The sequence below is a fragment of the Rattus norvegicus genome, chromosome 1 (genome assembly GCF_036323735.1).
Source record: "Rattus norvegicus strain BN/NHsdMcwi chromosome 1, GRCr8, whole genome shotgun sequence".
NCBI classification, from domain to species: Eukaryota; Metazoa; Chordata; class Mammalia; order Rodentia; family Muridae; genus Rattus; species Rattus norvegicus.
The window spans coordinates 106,667,180-106,687,507 of NC_086019.1; the positions used below are offsets into that span (position 1 = coordinate 106,667,180).

Sequence of the window (20,328 nt, forward strand, 5' to 3'; positions counted from 1 at the left end):
AAAACCCTGAGTCACAAAGCTAGATTTCATTGCTCTAACCACGTCCAGCTTTTTATTTTATTTTATGTTGTGTTTTGAGTGTTTTGCCTGCATGCCTGGTCCTGGTGGAGATTAGAAGAGGGTGTCAGGGCCCCTGGGACTGGGATTGAGCCACCATGTGGGCGCTCAGAATTGAATTATGAGTCCTTTTTTTTTTTTTTTCGGAGCTGGGGACCGAACCCAGGGCCTTGCGCTTGCCACTGAGCTGAATCCCCAACCCCTGAATCTGAGTCCTTACAAGGGTAACAAGTACTCTTAACCGCTGAGCAAACTCTCCAGCCCCCATTTTCCATTTTTTTTTTTAACTTGGCATCTGAGAACACAATAGTATTCTAGCTGACAGTGGGAGGGTGGAAGAGAAATCAGTGGTAGGCTGACCAGATACAGGTATATAAGGGACGACAAGCAGGAGTGTGTCCCAGGGACAAGCTTGACCTTGGAACCTAATAAGCCTACAGAGGGTCCCAGTTAGTACAGTATTCCAGGTGAGAAGGAGTAGCTTCAAGTTCTGTCAATAAATGAGAACCAGTAAAAATATCAACAAAATATTTTAATGCCTACAATTTCTTGTATACATAAATTGCAAGACATTCACCTGTATATGCAAAAGTATACTCTTCTGCAGGTCAACAGCACCAGAAAACAAGCTAAGCTATGCCAAAGTGTTTGTTTTTCTTTCATATTTGATGTGTCCATTATGTAGAAGATATCATGGATTTAATAATGCCAAAGAAATCTATATTCCACTCTTAATCACACACTGAACACCTGAATATGTATTTCATCTCATCCACTCACACAATAAATAGTCTAATCAGCACACTGAAAATAAAACAACCAGTCTCTCTTTATATATTTATTCTTTTTCCAAAAATGTTTTGGTCTCCTGCTATATCTCAGAAATGTACTACTAGCTGCTTTTAAGTTATAAAGTACAAAATAATTTATTTCTTGGAGAAAATCTTGGGGGGTTACCATTACAAAAATGAAATTTTGAGTTCCTGTAGACTTTGTTAGTCTTTGAACTTTCTCATGGCACATATCTAGGGCTGCCTGGGACACGTGGTACCCTGCCTCTAAATGGACACGACGCATCCATCACTTAGAGAAAATACAAAGACCAGTTCTGAAGTAGCCTTAAGAGAGTGCCCTTTGCTTTAGCAAGGGGACTGTGCAATCGGAGCCATGAGTTCTCTGAAAATGACTTTCTTGTCACATAATTTGTCAGAGAATGCCACACCCATGATCATGTAACATTACAATTGTGGTACAACATTACTACATTCGAGAATTAACATTACCCAATAAAAGGCACATCTTCAAATATTGAATCAAGATCTGAAAATCAAAACAGTAGCGAGAATACATTAAAAATCAAGCACTTAATTTGTAAACCTTGAAAAAAATAACAGCCTGCTGCTGTTTCTTCAAAGGCTTGTGAGCTTTTTTTCTAAGTGGTCAAGAAATATAGAAGAGCAAAGTGGAAGACATGATTTGGACTTACAATCTTTCTTTCCTGTGTTTTCTCAACGAGTCACACAAGCGTACTTATGTAAAAGTTGATGCATGTCTGTTACAGAAATGCATGCATACATGACAGACATTACAATCTCAATCTACTGAGCTCTGAAACTTTAATCTAGCACAACGGCTCCTTTCTGTGCAAACAGCTGCACCCTGACATTGAGTACAGTAAACTTTCAGCCGCCAGTAACTTTGACTGCAATGACAGAGTCCAGAGTATGGATATGAAAAAAGGTTATTCAGGGAAAATCAGAGGAGGGGAAACATACAAGTGACAGCAATGACACAATGCTCAAACCTACTTATCAAGTGGAATCTTACTCCCTTTGTATTAGCGGTGGGCTAGGGAAAGGGAAGTTAATAGACTCTGTTCCCAGTGTATAAAGACCTACATGGAGACTCATAGTGTTCTATACCCTCTAAAATTAAATCCTTGCACTTTCTCAAAGTCTGAAACTCAATTCAAAATGAGTTTGTTTTAAGGACTGGGTCAAATGGTCCCACAAAGGAAGGCGAAACATGATTACCCATAATACTCAAGCTTAAAGAATGAAGACATCATGGACAAAATGCATAAAGTCTGGACCTGTTGAAAAGAGTACTTTGTAGGACAGCCTCTCCAGCTTCCCACCCATCATGGCTTAACAGTTTAAGACAGCCAGAGTCATGTGGAATTGTCCCACAATCCAAATTCTGGCTACTCCCAACCCTCCACACTCCAGTCTCTAGCGTGGTATTTCATTTTCTGTTGCTGACTGTCCTCGAGACATGGCTTCCTTCCAGCCAGACCATAGATCAGCCTGGATGGACTCTAGGCTGAAGTGACATCAAGTCTGTAGGTCTGGCTTTAAGCAGGATAGAACTTAAGGTTTCACACAGCTCAGTAAAACACCAACAACAGGGAAAATTATCTCTTCACAGTGCATAGTTAGAAATAAAAGTGCAATACGGACAAAGAGAGGTGGTATTCCTGATACACTAAATATTTGGCTTTTTGGTCATTAACATTTTCTAAGGAATTTAAGCTACAAATGCAATGTTATTAACATCAAGGGGTACAGGGTCACCTTAGGGTCCCAAACAGCATTTTAATTGGGAGAATAAAGCAGAAGGGGCCAAAATACATGTTGCTTGCTAATTTTTAAACTACTAACCTTTCAAATCTAATATCTGAATAACCATCTTTCTTTAATATAAAAAGGAATTAAACAAACAAAAAACTAATCACCATAATAGTAAGGGCCCTCATCTACTTCAGGCAAAATCAACATAACAGAAAGCTTGAAAGGAGAACTGGAAAAGAACATTCTTGTTCCGGCAAAACTGGTATTTTAACTTAAGAAATTTTTATTACCTAATATCAATTAAGAATGCTTAGCATCCAATTCACAAATAAGCTAAATACAATATAATTCATTCTATTTTGTGTGTCAAAGTCACGTAATATCTATAAAGCCTACTCTTTCCTGGGTTTTCAATTCAAACATAGACTAGGACAGGTCACTTTATTGCTGGCAGCATTCACAGAAGGGCCAGGCCCTTCCTAAGGACAAGTGAGACTGCGATCTGGGTGGTACCCTACTCACATGTCAGTCTCCTTGTGAAGTAGCAAAGGAACAGCGATCAGCTGACTGGGGAGCGGTCCCACAGTAGCATGCATAGCTCATCAGGATCACGCCGACCCCGGGAATGGCTGACTTCAGCAGAGCACACAGCCAGCATTACAGGTCCCACCCTGGACTATCTGAAAACACTGCACACTCAAACGATAGCCTGCAAACGAAAGCATGTATTCCTTCCTCTTGCGTGCCCATGGGTGAATCTAAGCCGCTAAGAGGCTTGCTCAGTCTGAAGGCAGGAAATCCTTGCAGCAGTGTCCCTCCCAGAATTCACAGCAGCAGCAGCTAGTGTCGCTTCAGCTTCTTGGCCTTTCGACGTTTCATTTCCTCCTCTTCACGCCTCATTTCCTCCAAGTCCTCTTGCATACCTAGTCTTAAACTATGGAGAGATTGTTTTGAAGGATCGTGTTAATATACATGAAATTACAACTTCAAAAAGCAAAATTGGCATCTCAACAGAATGTTCATGTGGATTGGCTGATAAGTTTGCCCCTCTGTGACAGGCACATAAAACACACACACACACACACACACACACACACACACACACACACACACATACACACACACACACACACACACACACACACACTTTAAATAAAACAGGGTCACAGACAGAAAAATGTAGAATAAAGATTTCACAAGAAGAATGATGAAAAAGTCTTAACATCCAAAATTAAAACAAGACTTATTATAAGACCAGGCAAGGTGGTGAATGCCTTTAATCTCAGCACTCGGAAGGCAGATTTTTGTGAGTTCAAGGCTAGCCTGGTCTACAGAGTGAGTTCTAGGACAGCCAGGGCTACACAGCCCTGGCTGCTTTTTTGTTTTTTAAAAAAAAATCTATGTCTATATGCGTGCAGGTGCTTGGTCAGAAGACAGATTCCATGGAGCAGAGTTGGGCAGTTCTGGGCCACCTGATATGGGTGTTGGAAACTGAACTCTGGCCCTCTACGACAGCAGTTCTCCTTAACAACTGAGCAATCTTTCCACCCTTTTCAAAAACATTTGAAAATAAAGAAGCATGAGTTTGATCCTTGATACCCATATAAAGGTAGAAAAGAAGCGACCCTCCCCCCACATACACACTTAGTATAAAAAACCCAGGAAACATTCATTCATTGTAATAGTTCATATTCTTTTTTCTTAATACTTATTTTAACATTTTATCTAGTTAGAGGAGGGAAGGTCAAGAGAAAAAAAGCGGTTTAGTGTTTTGTGTTAGGACTGAGGTAAATTGTTCCAGTATAATAGGGAATTATCATTAACACTATAAGCAAAGTAATTGTTTGTTACCCTTACCTAAGAAACTCTTGGAAACTCACCACTGGGCAGTCAAATAAGGAGGTAGAGAGAATCTAATCTACTCCCATTAGGTCCCCGAGGTAGCAAAGTTAACAAGTTCCAACCAAGACAAGTCTGGTGGGCACAGAAAAGCAAACAGCCCATGGTAGACTTGGCGAGGCTTCTAATCTTACTATACATCCCACACGAGACACTGTAATCACCTGGGTACACACTGCTAACCCCAGAAGCTTCAGTGACTAAAGCAGTACATTCTAATTTTACAAATGGGAAAACCTCAGAAAGGCAAGGCATCCACCTGCAGCTCTCACAGGCAGCCAGCAGCACTGCCATCTAGAGAACTGTGGCCCAGGCCCCATGTGAGACCCTGCAGCTGCAGGCTTGAGATGTTTGTACACAACATGCTCACCTCTTGGCTTCCTCCTTCTGCTGCTCCTTCCAACTGCTCTCCATATAACGTAAGGCATAGTCACTTTCGTCTTTGTATCTGGCAAGAAAGCAAAGTCAAAAATGAACAGAGTTGCACTTTTTTCTCTTGGGTTTTCTGAGACCGTGTTTCTCTGTGCAACAGCCCTGGCTGTCCTACAATAATCTCTGTCGACCAGGCTGGACTCGGGGATCCTCTTGTCTCTGCCTCCCAAGTGCAGTGACAAAGGCGTGTGCCGCCACTGCCCAGCAAGATTTGATTTTCTTAAAAGAGCTACAGCCTCTCATTACAACAAAACCAAACTACCCGGTGTCAGGACTCCTGCTGCCTTGTCTGGGAGTGAGAATGGCAGAGTGGGTAGAAATGGGTATTGGAGTAAAGGCATTAAATGAGCCTTAGGTGCCTACAAGGCAACTCTTCCAGAACCCAGCATTAGCAAAAGCACCAAACTCAACAAGGTGTCCTCAACCAGCTGCATTTATCTAATAATTCACACCTGGCAGACAAGACCTTCCCAATGGCAGACTGAGGCAGAGACGCTCGATAACGGCAGCGTTAGCAGACGGTGCTGCTGCTCCATGGCTGCCATGTGCTCCAGAGCGGCCCCTCCTCTCACCGTGCCGTGCATCTTGGATGCTGTCTGGATGGCCTGGTTTCTAGAGGGGCTCTAAAGCTGTGCCGACACTGTGTCTTAGGAAGTGTGACAGTCTCACTGTCTCACACACACGCCCTCACTCAAGTCTTCCAAAGTGTTACCTGGAAATTCCCTGCAGTTCACCACCTCTGGCGCCACAGCTCGTCTGTCTCTATTCCACGGATCTGCTTCACTCCCAAGCTTTTAAAGAAAGCAGCCTCCACACCAACAACACAAACGACTCTGAATTCCTTAGAACTATCTTGTGCCCTATCTTAGTTAAGGCTTCCCTGGGAGGAAAGGGTTCAATTCACTGCATATAAAGTCCATTATCCATAGAAGCCAGGGCGAGAACTCGAAGTAGCAGTGGATGCTGAGGCTGCCTGCTGGCTTGCTCCTCAGAGCTCACTCAGTGGGCTTTCCTACAGCACCCAGGACCACCAACCTTGGGGTGACGATGCCATTAGAGAGCTGAGGGCCCTCCCAAATCAGTTATCAAGAAAATGTACTAGAGACTTCCCGAAAGGCCAATCTCACTAGCGGCATTTTCTTAATTTGAGTTTTCCCTTCCTGTGTCAAGTTCTCTCTAGGCTGTGACAAGCTGACATTAAAAACTAGTCAGCGAGGGCTCTTAAGAAGCATCACCACCCAAAGGTTTCTAACTAAGCATTCGCTGCCTCTACTGTTCATGTTTCTCCCCTATAAATGAGTTTATGTTTAGGTAAATCTTTGGCTTACTTCTTTCGGTCATAGCCAAAGATCTCTCGAATGTGCTTGGATATTTCTTCCTGAGGTTCTCCTTCATCTTCGATGAAATCATCCATTTCCGAGTCATATTCATCATCATCATCATCATACTCTCGAGGCCTTTTGTAGCCAGTGGGGAAGGGTAGCCTCTGAGGACCTATGAACAAAAGCCATGTAAGAACACTGTATGGAGGAATAGTTCCTGCAGGGGACCATGTCACCTAGGATTCAGAGAAACACTACGATGGCACCCCTGAAAGCAGGGTGCACCAGACGGCTCAAGCACCCAAAGGGACGGAGCTCCTGGGCATCTTAGCAAGCCTCAGAGCCTTGTCAGAGATTTTCTAGCTTAGTTATTCTGGGATTTAAAAGATCAGTAAAATTTCTGAAGCTGAGTCAAGTTATAAACTACCACAGCACCATTAATTTTTAATTTTACCAAATACACATACCAAAAGTAGTTTCCTATTTTTTTTTTTTACAGTGAAATTTTCATTTCACTTAAAAATTCAAAGACCTGCACATGCCCAAAGTGTCAACTATCTGAGCCAACAGTTTGAAGAAGTCCTGGACAACATAGGAAGAACCTAGCTTAGAAAAAAAAAAGCATGAAACATTGTCAGAATTATAATTGCTTTTATAGAGTGTTAAAAGTACGACTACATTAAACCCAGCACTCAGGAGGTAGAGGTGGGGGATCAGACATTAAAGGTCACCCTCAGCTATATGTTAAGTTCCAGGTCAACATGAGCTATCTTGTCTAAAAACAAAACAAAACAAAGCCTACGACCCCAAATGAACAAACAACAAAATAAAACAAAAAGCAAACCACCCATGAACTGAAGAACAACTTTGCAAGAGACAGGTACTCAACCACAGACCAGTGTCTGAGAGCAACTTTCTAGTCTCTGGCTGAAAAGCATGCGGCACGCAGCGGTCAGTGCCTCTAAACTCTGAGATGGCAGATTCCTAAAGCACCAAGTGACAAGGCTCTTCACACACCCGTTAAAAGGAACAGAACTCAGGGCAGCCTAAATAGCTGATGGTACGGGGAGGCGTTTAACAAATATCTGCTGAACGACAGAGTGGCAAACGCTCTAAGTTCTTAATTCTCTCGTCTCCAAGTTTTAGTCTTCACATAGAACATTATCCTACAGAACCACTATGTCCAGTCACCACCTCTCACATCACAAAGCCAGGTTTCCTGCATGTGAGAGAGACAAGGTGGGGACTGTGAGCAGGTGCTCCTAGATAAGCCCTCTTTTCTACTATCAACAATGAGCACATTACAGGGCTTGTGAAAGTGGTCACAGGGTTCCTGATTCTATAAGCAAGGTCCTTTCTCCAAAGGCCTCGTGATAAATATATTCTTTAAGATGAGGGTCAATTTTACCTTGGGCAGATCTGTAGCCAGAGGGGAGAGGCTTCATTCCATTCATCTGTCCATTGCTTGACCGACTAATAATATTCTTCGAAGAAATTGTCTCTGAGACAACAGTGCATTTGGGCTTTGTGGGGACACCAGAGTTACTAACTGTTCGTCCAGGTCCTAAGCTGCTCACTGGTCTTCCAGGGCCTGAACTGGCAGTTCGTCCAGCTGGAATGGAACCACTTATGGGTCTCCCAGGGCCACTGACTGACCGCCCAGGAAGGCCTAGATTGTTCATTGGTCGTCGAAGGTCATGTGGACTGTTTATAGGCTGCCCAGGGCCTCCAGAACTGCCCACAGGTCTTCCAGAACCAGCAGATCCACTGATGGGACGCCCGGGGCCATTAGAGCTGCTTGCAGGTCGCCCAGGGCCACTTGTACCATTGAGTGTTCGTCCAGAGGGATGTGAATTGCTGGCCGGCTTTCTGATTCCACTGACTGACTGCTCAGGCCCTGAGCTGGAGCTGCCGTTCTGGCGCCTGGGCACAGGGCCAGAACTAAGTGCAGGCCGAGCTGTACCCGGGCCAGGTTGCCCCGGAGCAGAGCCAGAGTTGCTGCCCGGTTGTCTGACACCTGGACTCTTAGCTTTGTTGTGTGAGAGAACTGTGGGCCCCGGCTTGGAATGGCTCGGATGAGAAGAAAGAGATTTTTTGGCTTTGTGCTCAGAAGCAGATTTCTGAGTCCCGCTAGCAGCAGTCTTTGGGACACTTGGTGCACAGGTGCTGGGGTGGGACTTTCCCGCCCCATTGAAGACAGGCCTGCTGTGACCCTCTCGAAGTGAGGGCTGGGAGCTACTGCCAGATCCTACCTTGGTCCTCTCTCCTGGCAGGGATTTGGATGAAGGCAAAGCTACTTGTTTCTCATTGGCTGTGCTGGGTCTGAATTTCTTCTCAGCGTGAGGAGGGGGCAATCCTTTGGAAGGAGGCTGCCTGTCCCCGGCACCTTTGCTGGGCTGTGTGCCCCTGATGTCTTTATGAGAGGGCGCCCTTTTGGACATGGCTGGAGGTAGTTTGGCGTCGGGTTCAGGTTTCTTTTTCCTATGCTTCCGTTCAAGAAACTCTCGCTCCCTCAGTTCCTCTGCGGTCAGGGGCCGATCTTCTGCTTTTTTCACTACCTTGATCTCCACTGGTTCAAACTGCTTCTTCTCAGCTAGCCTCAGTAAGTCAGTGAAGTTCATGGGTGATGGGGCACTTTTAAGGGGGGCCTTTGGTTTGCTTTCAACCTTGGGAGGCTCTTGCTCCTCCTCATAGTCCTGGTCCAAATCGGCCTGATTGTATTCTATGAAGTCTTCCTCCTCCATATCATACTCCTGATCAGTTCCCTGGTTCAGGGGACTTTCCACCACCTGTCTCTTCTTTGTCTTTTCCTCGATAGGAGTCCCATCGTAACCATGAAAATTGTCCTTTGTCCTCTTGGCCATAGCTCTTGCTTTTTTGTCATGTTTGAGCTCAATTCGCTTTTTCACTAGTTCCTCTTTCCTTTTTTTCTCTTCCAAGGCTGAAAGGAGTAAAACAAGAGCACATTATTTCAAGCCTCAGCGTAGCAGCTGCTCCTGTGACGTCAGTGCACAGCCAAAGCTCAGTGTTAAATTATGGTTTTCTAGATATCTGTCAAATAAGGAAGTGGGTCATATATGAGCTTCTCTTAATGACTAAGCAGGTAAGGGACTTGGCTTTTGGTTAAAATGCACAAATGTCTCAAATACACTTAAGTCAATGAAACACTAGCACCACTGAAGCTGTTAAGAACGAATGAATGAAAACCTGTAACAGTACCAGGACCAAGGTAAGGAATGAAGACATACGATGGCTAGTCAAATGGTCGATACACCAGGCCTTTTCATGTCTCCCCACCTTCCCTCATGAGATTAAGGCCTTGCTGTGTTGTCCCTGCTGCTCTGAATCTCCTGAGCTTAGGAAATGATCATGCCTCAGTTGCTGTATACCCGGGTGACAGGTGACTATCACTATGCCCAGCTCCACAAAGCCTTGGGGGTGGGTGAGTTGGGGTTAGAGAGAACAACACAAATAACCAACTTCTGAGCACGCGCACACACATGCAAGCGCACAAGGACGCATGTATTTGTCTATGAAGTTAACCCAGACACACATGCAATATTCCCAAACTACTAAGCCGTTAGGTTTTCACAAACACACGTGGGTTTGGTGGCAGACAGGCCGAGAAGCAGCACAAGCACAAACCTTTCCGTCTAAGCTCCTCTTCTTTCCTCCTAAGGAAAGCTTGCACGGCTGCTGACTGGACACCTTTCACTTTTGGGTCTTTCTTCGGAGGTCCCACCGCCAAACTGTACCTTTTCTAAAAACAAAAACAATAAAAACTATAGGCAACAACACTTTACAAATATATAGTCTAGGGGCTGGGTTGTGAGGCTCGGAGGAGAGTGCTTGTCTGACGTGTATCAGCTCCGAGTTTAATCACCAGCCAGTACTGCAGAAAATGTAGAAAAGAAAGTGAGGAAAGGAAGGGAAGAGGAAGGGAAAGAACAAGGAATCTAAATGAAGAGCCTTGTTTTCTGTAATCTTTTTTTTTTTTTTAAGATTTATTTATTTTATTCATAGATGGTTGTGAGCCACCATGTGGTTGCTGGGAATTGAACTCAGGACCTCTGGAAGAGCAGTCGGTGCTCTTAACCTCTGAGCCATCTCTCCAGCCCTTCTGTAATCTTTTTTTTTTTTTTTTTTTGGTTCTTTTTTTTTTGGAGCTGGGGACCGAACCCAGGGCCTTGCGCTTCCTAGGCAAGCGCTCTACCACTGAGCTAAATCCCCAGCCCCCTTCTGTAATCTTTTAACTGTAGCATTTAAGTTCATTAAATATTAATTTGCTACACAGCTCCTTTACACTGGTTTCTGAATTACCAAGATCACGAAGACTGCCCAGGCACAGATGTTATTTTTATGGACTTTGGTTTTTAAGTAATTGCATACAGAAAATGACTGAGACAGGAATAAGGATGATTTGAACCCTGAAAGAAAAAAATACTTCAATCTCTTAAATATTTACTATTAAAGAAGCATGGATAAGCAGAGCTAATTCTCGTGTCTGGGACAATGGACATAATTTATGGGCCAGCGATTGTTTTTTTAAATCACAGCCTAAGAAGAAACCCAGGCCTCACACATGCCAGGCACTCTACTACTGGGCTATATTCCAACCCTCTCTGTTTTATATGACAGACACTCTCTTTACTGAATCTGTGTCTGTGTTGGTAGTAAAATCATCTTTGTAGAAAAAGCCAGCAGTTTATAAACCCCATGCTGAGTTTATAAACCCCAACCTGTGTATGACAGACAGCCTATCATCCCCATGCTCTCCCATCCCGTGTATGACAGACAGCCTATCATCCCCATGCTCTCCCATCCTGTGTATGGCATCCTTGGAAGAAAGTCAAAGGATCTGCTTACTACAGGGCTGGTAAGCTCAAGTTTCAAGTAAATAAGTCAACTGAAAAGGCAGCTGGCCGAGAAGGCAGGCCTCATCCAACCTGAAAATCCTGCACGATGGCAGTGTTCACGACTGAATCATCTCTGCCAGAGAAATCCCAAGACAGCACCAATTACTTCCTAGTCACCCAGGCTAGGACACATTCAGATCCTATAATTAGTCCACATCTTTGTAAACTGAATTGAGAGTTCTTTCGATCCAGAAATACTACTATGAATATGATACCCGACTCCAGTTTACTAAGACATGCAGCTCACAGGCAGCATTTCACGATTTAAGTATCTTTGGTATATGCAGAGTTTCAGAATATAGTAACCACCTCAAAACGAAATCACCTACCCTCAAGTTTATACATTTAATGAAATCTTACACTGTGACAGTCAACTCTGTGTGCTCACTTGGCTTAGAACCAAACTATTTAACCAGGTGCTTATCTTCTGTGCCTGGAAGAATTTTACTGATAAGATTAACATCTGAGTCAGCTTAACTGCCATAATGCCCACAGTCCCTACTTAGCTCGGTGACTTTAGAACCCTTCTGGGGTCAGCAGAGATGAAACTACCTCAGGATGATCGCGTTAACTCCACAGTGCCTGGCCTCCCATACGAAGTTTGGACTCGCCAGCTGCACAAATAACCCCCTCCAACCATTCCTACTGTGCTTCTCCAGAGACTAGCGCCTGACAGAACAGTCTTTCAGTTGGCCTCTTCACGAACATAAAGGTTTCAAGGCTCATGTTGCTTTGTCAGGAGCTCATTCCTTAAACAGCTGAACCATGCTGCAGGGCATAGATACACAACATATTATCTGTTTGCCAGCTGGCCATCTGGACTAGTTCCAGTTTTTTGGCTTCATAAAAAAATGCTGCTGTGACATTTTAGGCGGATGGATGTTTAAATTTCCCTTGGGTATATGAATATATATATATACATATATATATATAATAATCTTTATTAACTTGAGTATTTCTTATTACATTTCGATTGTTATTTCCCTTCCCGGTTTCCGGGCCAACATCCCCCTAACCCCTACCTTTCCCCTTCTATATGGGCTCCCCCCTCTCCGATCATATATCTTTTAACACTGAATTCCATAAACCTTTCTAGAGAGGGCTGCAAGCAGACCAAAATATGTTTTGATGGAATATTTTGTAAGGTTTCCCCCAACTCACAGTAGAGAATGATGTTTAAACCTGAGGTCAGAACACTTGTGTTCTCTTTAGGCCATTTGGCATGTCTCCTGCCTCAGATGGCCACGCACTGCCATAGCAACGGCACATCAAGATGTACCTATCAATTCTGACTCTTGATTCTAGGCGCAAGGCTGCTTCATCGTCTAGGCTTCATGAAAAGCCGCTGGACTAGTTTCTTTACCCTACAAAGCCAGTCTCATCACTCTTGGACCATGAAGGATCCACCAGGGTGGCACTTCTACATTTAAAATGGCACCATGGAGTTTGCCAAGATTTGTAGTTCTAAAGCCCATGCGTTTAGAACACATCAGGCTATTTAAAGACACTCCTTGCATGGAAACTCTCCAGTCATGATCGGAATTAAGACGCAGCATGCCATTCACAAGCCTTGCTCAACAAGTACGCTCCGTTAGAACCAGCATTTTACTCACCCCTGAACGCTCCTTAGGAGAAATGAGGTTGTTGTAGAAAAAATATATTTTCTGATGATTTAACATCACTTAACTATTGATTAGAGTAGTCAAATAATGTGTTCATTTTAATCAACACCACAAAGTTTTGAACACCTTCTCAAGACGCTAGCCAGGGGACGAATGCAGGAAGTAGCTCTTTGCATTAAGCTAGCTCAGCAGGATGTGGGAAAGGACGGTGAAAAGAAAACATCCAGAGCATCCATTCATGCTGGCTATGGTGTTTAGGGCCAAAACCAAACATTATGGGGTTTATAAAATCCTCAGTTAGAGTCGGGGCACAGCTCGGTGATAGAGAACTTCTAGCATGTTGGAGGCCCTGCTTCAATCCTTAGTGCTTTATTCAAATCTAACAAACGCACCCATCCAATGAGTCCTTCTTTATTAGAAATGGTCTTTAAAAACGGTGACTGGGCTTCCCTGGTGCTTAGGCATAAGCTTTGTAGCTGAATACATAGTGAATGCAGGTCTTTTGACTCCAGACCAAACATATTCCCACACTTAACTTCCTATCTAACTCCAACACTTCCCCCCTCCAGCTCAGACTTCGATCTTAAATAGAATTCCCCAAATTCTACCGGAGCATGTGTACCCAAGAGAGGTCTACAGCTGCTCTTCCCTATGTTGTCCTTTCCCTCCTTGGGAGAGGAATCACGCCTACACTTTTTAGAACAGACTTCCCATATCCCACTGTCTACCAGTTTCCAGTCCTGCTTAGCTTCAGAAATCAGACATGATCAGGAGGGCCCGTTCAGGTGGTTGGTCATAGTTGTCCGCCGTTTCTATATGCTATTGGTTTGGTTTTTGTGTTTCTTTTCTATTTTTATATTGAGAATGTCATAAAAATCCAACAGTGTTACTGCCTAAAGTTGTATTAAAGAAGAGCTGGGCAAGGAGCTTGAGTTTCTGCCTACGAAGGTGGCGAATTTTCTCACTTCAACACCCCTCCCCTAGCCCAACAGGGGGCCATGGTCAAGAGCAGGAACTGTGAAGCAGTCTGCTGGATCAGATCCCCTGTTTCATTATAGCCAGTCCCATAACTCACTGTGCAGCCTTGGGCAGCTTCTTCTCCTCACTAGGCCTCGGTCTAAAGTAAAATCTCCTTCATATGCTCATTATGGTGACTAAATTAATTAACGCAAGAAGTTCTTAGAACAGTGGCTGGCACAGCCTCAGCACAATGGCTGTTAATTGCTATCCCATTATTCAGAGATTCTCTAAGGTGTTATGGGGGAGAGAGAGACAACAGAGTCCCTGGGGAAGGGAGGAGGAGCAGCAGTTTCTAAAGCCCGTGTCCATGAAGCACTGGTTGAGAAGCACACTCTAGACTAGAGAGCAGCTGTCTGAGATAGCAGGGATGTCTTAGTCAGCCTTTAGCCCTTAGTGGGAGACCAGGATCCAATTTCCAGAGAGCAGTCACTACTGCAGCAAAACCTTTGTTAGCCCACACTGTTCTGGACAAATTTCTTACAATCCTAGCACTTGGGAGCCAGAGGCTGGCAGTTCTCTCAGAGTTTGAGGCTAGCCTGGTCTACATAATGAGTTCCATAGGCCAACTTTACATAAGATCCTGTCTTTATAAGGGAAGGCTGCTGGCAATGCCTGATTACATCATCCTGATCAGCTGTTATTTTGTGTTCAGAATTCCACTGAGAAAAGAGTCTCTGCCTAATACTTCCACACATGATGCAATCCTACCTTTGTTTTAACTAAAACATGAAGAAGATGATTGATCCATTTAAAAACAAGAGCAATGAGGGAAATATTAGTACAAACTGAGCATCCTTAATTCAAAAATCCAGAATCCAACGTGCTCCAAAAATTGGAAGTGTCTTAAGGGCTGGCTGATAGTGAAGTCAGGTAAAAGTATAAGAGACAGTTTAGTGGGACCACTATTTAGTTTTGGGTTATTCACAACCCCTTGGGAAAAAAGTCCTTGGCAGCCTGTTTCCTTTACTTGCGCGCGCACACGCACGCACGCGCACACACACACACACACACACACACACACACACACACACACGCATATAGCCACTCTAAATTGCACCTAGCAACCTCAAAGCCACTCAATCCACCATTTATGTGGGTTACATGTTCTCCCCTCTCTGAAACAATGGTATACTTTCCAACCTAACGAGCAAACTTACAATTTCTACTCAAGCGTATTTCCAGTTTCCAGGGCTGACCGATTATAAGGGCTGATTAGGGTTGAGATGGTTTTGGTGCTTGCACCGTGAGGAAGAAGTGCATCCCCTTGGAACCCTTTAAGGAGAATCTCTATTTACTTGTGCATAACTGGGGGTGCACAGGGTTAAAATCAGACGTAGAGGAACATGCATAGTAGAAAAATGATTATACAACCTACCCATCAATCAAAATAAAGAACTACCCTAACTGAACCCACAGAAAACCAGGCCCCTCTTCCCCAGGCTGCAGTGATCTATCGTTGCTCTAGTGCTGTTAAGTAACGTCTTTCAACTGTAGTACTGCTTTGCTGCAAATAAGGTCATCGATGTGTGTGTGTACCTTTTCAACTCTTGGTCAAGAACCTGGCAACACCTAACCCGAACTCTGACCTCTCCAACAAGAGGGCAGCACAAGTGGAAAACTGCTTATTTGCCTTCACACCTTGGGTTAAAGTCAGTGAAGAACCACTCTAAGGTGCTCAGTGGCTAAGAACACCTGATCCTCTGCTGAAAGACCAAGGTTCAGTTCCCAACACTCACCGAGAGGCTCACGACTTTCTGTAATGCCAGTTCTAAGGGATCTGATGCCCTCTTCCGGACTCTGGGGCACTGCATGCACGTGTCGGACAGACATACACTCAGGCAAAACACCCATATGCATAAAATAAAGTTTAAAATTGTTTTAAAGAGGAACAAAAGGGATCTTCAAGCTGTACAAGATCCAAGCAGGATAAAATTGACATTCTGAACACTATGTATGGGAGAGGGGCTCATGGGACCTGTGATCGTTTGAATCGCAATGCCTCTGCTGGCTCACACGTTTGCCTGTTTGGTCCCTAGTTGGAAGTGTCTGGGAAGACTCAGAAGGTATGGCCTTGGGGGAGGTGTATCACTGGTGTTAGGCTTCGGGATTCATTCGTAAGGTGACTTTATGCCTGGTGTCATATTGGTCATGACATCTAACCCTCTAAGCCTCCAGTAAACTCTTCTATAAGTTGCCTTGGTTATGGTGTCTTATCACAGCAATAGGAAAGCCACTCTTTGAGGTAGGAAATAAAGGTTGCTGAGCTAGTGGGTAATGGTTGCTCAGGGAGGGGGAAGTGACTTCTTTGGAGATGCAGCCTCTGGTAAACTGGCCATGCCTCACCCATGCTCATGCACGTGACTATTTAAACTCAGTGGGTCTCTCTGTGACTCACTCTCTCACCCACCCACCCACACCATGAAAGTAGGAGAAGCCTAGGGACGAAGAGACATAGTTGGAGAGGGGACAGAGGATAATGGAGGGTGACAATAATTACCATGAAACTGACAGAATAAAAAAATTAAAAATATCTCCAAACTACACAAATTTTACACAAACAAATGAATTTTGTCATTAGACCTAATTTCTATCCTCATACTTCATTATATTTATACATATATGTACACAAATGTATTTCTATAAAAATTCTGCAGAAAAATTCTGTCATGCAGAATACTTCTAGAGTCAAGTACTCCAGGTAAGGGTATACAACTATAGCTCTGTAGGCAGCCACAGACACCTACATCTGTTGTGACAAGCCAACATGGCTGCACAGGTGTTTTGGATGTTAACCTCTTAGCTTTTAGCCCATCACCAGCCAGGTTGGCTTTCTTCAATATAGGTATGGTCTAAAAACTCTGAAGACTAGAATCTGAGTCAATTCTGATAGGATCGAAGATGATGCTGACAGGGAGAAGACAGCCAAAGGGAGAAAGGACCAAGCACGCAAAGGGATGATGTTGGTTACTGTGTCTGCCTTTTTTCCAGGAGCTTTGGCTTTTAATAGTCTGTCTGTCTGTCTCCCCCTCCCCCCCTTAAATCTGGGTTCTGATTCTTCCACAAGACAATTCTTAGACATATAAAGCTAGTATCTTTTTAAAACAAAACAGAACAAAAACAGACAAATAAACAAAACCAAAATATTTCTCAAGATTCAAGATCTAAGATAAAATCAGACCAAATTATGCAAACATGACTAGTAGACCTAACTAAATGTGACTAGATAATCTACAAATAGATAAATATTGTTGCTCCAGACCTCAAAGGCTTGTGCCCACAGATTCAACCTGCAAGACTTATGAGATGCGGCTTAGAAGAGTCTTATTGAGTGATTATTATCAGGGTGGGACATGACTGACCACATATATTAACATACATGTAATATATATGTACATATATGTGCACACATACACACATTACTTTTACTCATTATTTTAGGTAGATATATTCAAGAGTTAAAAAAATAGGCTGGATTTGACAAGAAGTGACGAGAGGAAAAAGTACAGCAACATACAAAATTATAAATTTTGCAGAATGCAAGTGAGATCTCAAGTTTCATCTGACTGACTCTAAAAGGTTAAGTCCCACACTTCACTGATTAAATCACAGGTATCACAATGCGATATATCGGTTTACAGTTGTTCTGTGGGTACCTTCTGGTGATCCAGAAATGATTAGTTTATGCAAAACAGCTACAACCCCAGAAAGCAGATGTGGCGCCACTTCAGTATTTACCTCTGAGAATATAATCGAACTCACACATCTACTGAGCAAACAGAACCCCAAAATCTGGAAGTCCACTAGGAAATGAAAGCTGAAAACCCGCTCGCATAGAGAATCGATAGATCCAAGGGACATGCGGCAAATAAAAGGTCTACCACACATCCGCAGCCCACATGATCACCTTACAGTTAGTTGGCAATGAATTTCCTGCAAAGCCCTGAACTCTTTCCAATATAAAATACCTCCTTGGCAGGTGATTCATCTTTGGTTCAGTGGGTGGGGCTACGAACCAGAGAACCCTTTCAAGAAATCACTAAACATTCACCTGAAAATCCGTATTCGACACCGCTAAAAAGACCCAAAGGCTATCAGGCGAAGTCCTTAAAGTCCCCGAGTTTCCTGGCTATACTGGTCCTCAATTTAGGGGCTGAAGTTTATTGGAAGTCAGGGGCTACTAATGCTACACAGTACCCTGTCAGGCGCCGCTCATCCCCTACTTTGCGCAACTCTTAAAAACAAAACAAAAAAACCAAAAAAAAAAACAAAAACAAAAACAAAAACAAAAACAAAAAAAACAACCCGCAAGCCGCAAAGCCTACTTTTCAGGGCACATGAGCTGGTGAGACCGACCCCAAGAAAGATCTCCCTTTCCCATCCCCAGCCCTTGTGTACCCAAATCTCCGCGGAAACTCCAGAAGAGGGCGTGCGTAGTTCAGGTCTCCCTGAGGCCGACAGGCGCTCCCCTGGAAGTTCCACCCACCACATACGAACTTGACGCCTGGGTTTCCTACAGAAACCCCGGTGACTCACCGGTACATGGTTGACACCTTGTCCTTTGGAAGCGATCAGGAGGATTTCCCTGAAGTCCATGTCTGGCTGAAGAGAACAGCCCGGCTGAGCCGGGGACTCGGGAAGCGGCGGACGCGAGTCTTGTTGCTCGCTGAGCCTAAGCTCTACTGACTGGCTTGCCTTGGTGGCCCTTCTCCCGCCGCCCCTCAACACCGACACTTCCGGCGCCTTCTAATGCCGTGTACCGCCCCCGCGCTGCAGCCGAATACAATATATGTGTATGTGTGTGTACACACACACAAAACTCAGCGACTCCGCAGCGCTCGCGAGTATTTGCGCAACTTCCGCTTTCGGAGGTAAGACACGTAAAACGGGTACGTGGCCGTTGGCGTTGGCTCAAATGGGTGGGACTGAAGCGTTTTGCAGCCAATCAGACGCAATATGGCAGCTTAGGGGCGTGGATAAGGGTTTTGTGTGTGTGCCGGGGAGAGTGATGAGTTTGAGGATCTTCGCGGCGGGAGAGGATTTCAGTGCAAGTTCCGGTGTGGGGTGGGCACTGTACCCCCTTCCATATCTGGACTCTGTAGGTGTCACGGGTGGATGCTTAGATTCCTAATGGCGGGGTTCCAACAGCTGGTGCGACAGGTCTGGAGCAAGGGATCTCAGTTTGTCTCTCGGGAGCCCCGAAGCTACGCATGCGCAAACAGATCCTGTTCTTCGCCTGGTTCTCCGAAGTCAGTTATCTCACGGAGGCACCCCGCTGCTTTTTTAAAAGCCTAGGGAATGAGCGAAGACTTTAGTCACATGCCAAGCAGAACTTGACTCTGACGCACTGCAGAACATAGAGCATTCATTGGGAGTCTAGCCTGAGTTTCTTTTGAGTTATCTTGAACTTGGTCATTCCAGCTCAATAAAGTACACGTGAATAACTCTATATACCTGGGTCTGGGGGTGGGAATGGGCTACGGATCGTTCTGTGTGATGGAAATACCCCCAAACTGAACTGTTGGGGGGGGGTGGCTGCATTATTTACTTTTTTTTTTTTTTTTGGTACAGTTGAAAGGGGTGAGTGTATTCTGTAGACCTTATTCTGTGAATTGATGTTAGACTGCTGTATTGGAATGGCTCCACTTTAGGCTGGGTAAGAGACCAAGATGAAACTTGCTTTCCCCCTAGAATTTTTTTTTTTCTATTTTCTTTTCAAGACAGGGTTTGTCTGTGTAGCCCTGTTTGTGCTGAAACTTACTCTGTAGACCAGGCTAGCCTCAAACTCGGAGCTCCACCTGCCTCTGTCTCCCAAGTGGTAGGATTAAAGGCATGTGACATCATGGGCTGGCAGTATTGGAATTCTTAATTTTCCTCTTCCTTAGCCTCATATCTTAAGAACTCTCCCTAACCCAACATAATTCAGTTAGGGTTTTCTAGAGTCACAGAACTTAGGGAATGTCTCTATATTGAGGGAATTTATTGTGATGACTTACAGTCTGTAGTCCAACTAACCCAACAATGGTTATGAATGGGAAATTCAAGAATCTAATACTTACTCAGTCCCACGAGACTAGTGGTTTCAGAAGTAGGTTCCAACAGATCTGCTGGCAAGTAGGATCAGGCAAAAAAGAGTGAATCTTCCTTCTTCCAATGTCCTTATATAGGCCTCCAGCAGAAGGTGTGGCCCAGCAGAAGGCGTGGCCTAGATTAAAGGTGTGTGTACCTTCAAGCCTGTATCTGGGACTTGATTTGTCTCAGGCTGACCTTGAACTCAGAGATCTCCTTGCCTCATCTGGGATTAAAGGCTGTACTACCTTGCCCGGGCCTAAGCTTTTCATGGCCACTATGCCTCAAGATCTCCAGGCCAAGATCCAGGTCAGAAACTTTTGTCTTCTAGCATCAAGATCTGGATAACAGATGAGCCTTTCAATTCTGGATTGTAGTTCATTCCAGATATAGTCAAGTTGACAACCAGGAATGGCCACCACAC

At 44.3% G+C, this 20,328-nt stretch overlaps 1 protein-coding gene and 1 long non-coding RNA gene across 3 annotated transcripts in view; one reads left to right on the forward strand and one right to left on the reverse strand.

The window, feature by feature from the left end:
- Positions 1 to 570: 570 nt before the first annotated feature.
- Spty2d1 (SPT2 chromatin protein domain containing 1) lies at positions 571 to 18,692 on the reverse strand. Its single transcript, NM_001401713.1, has 6 exons — positions 18,372 to 18,692; positions 9,926 to 10,040; positions 7,689 to 9,221; positions 6,287 to 6,452; positions 4,897 to 4,974; positions 571 to 3,561 (listed from the first exon to the last, which is right to left on the reverse strand). The coding sequence occupies exons 1-6, from the start codon at positions 18,429 to 18,431 to the stop codon at positions 3,468 to 3,470; spliced, it is 2,046 nt and encodes a 681-aa protein (NP_001388642.1). The 5' UTR covers positions 18,432 to 18,692; the 3' UTR covers positions 571 to 3,467.
- Positions 18,573 to 20,328, forward strand: part of LOC134483110 (uncharacterized) — a 46,261-nt gene continuing 44,505 nt past the window's right edge. For both annotated transcript variants that reach the window (XR_010060046.1, XR_010060047.1), the window contains exon 1: positions 18,573 to 18,706. This is a non-coding gene — a long non-coding RNA (uncharacterized LOC134483110). The remainder of the gene's footprint in view (positions 18,707 to 20,328) is intronic.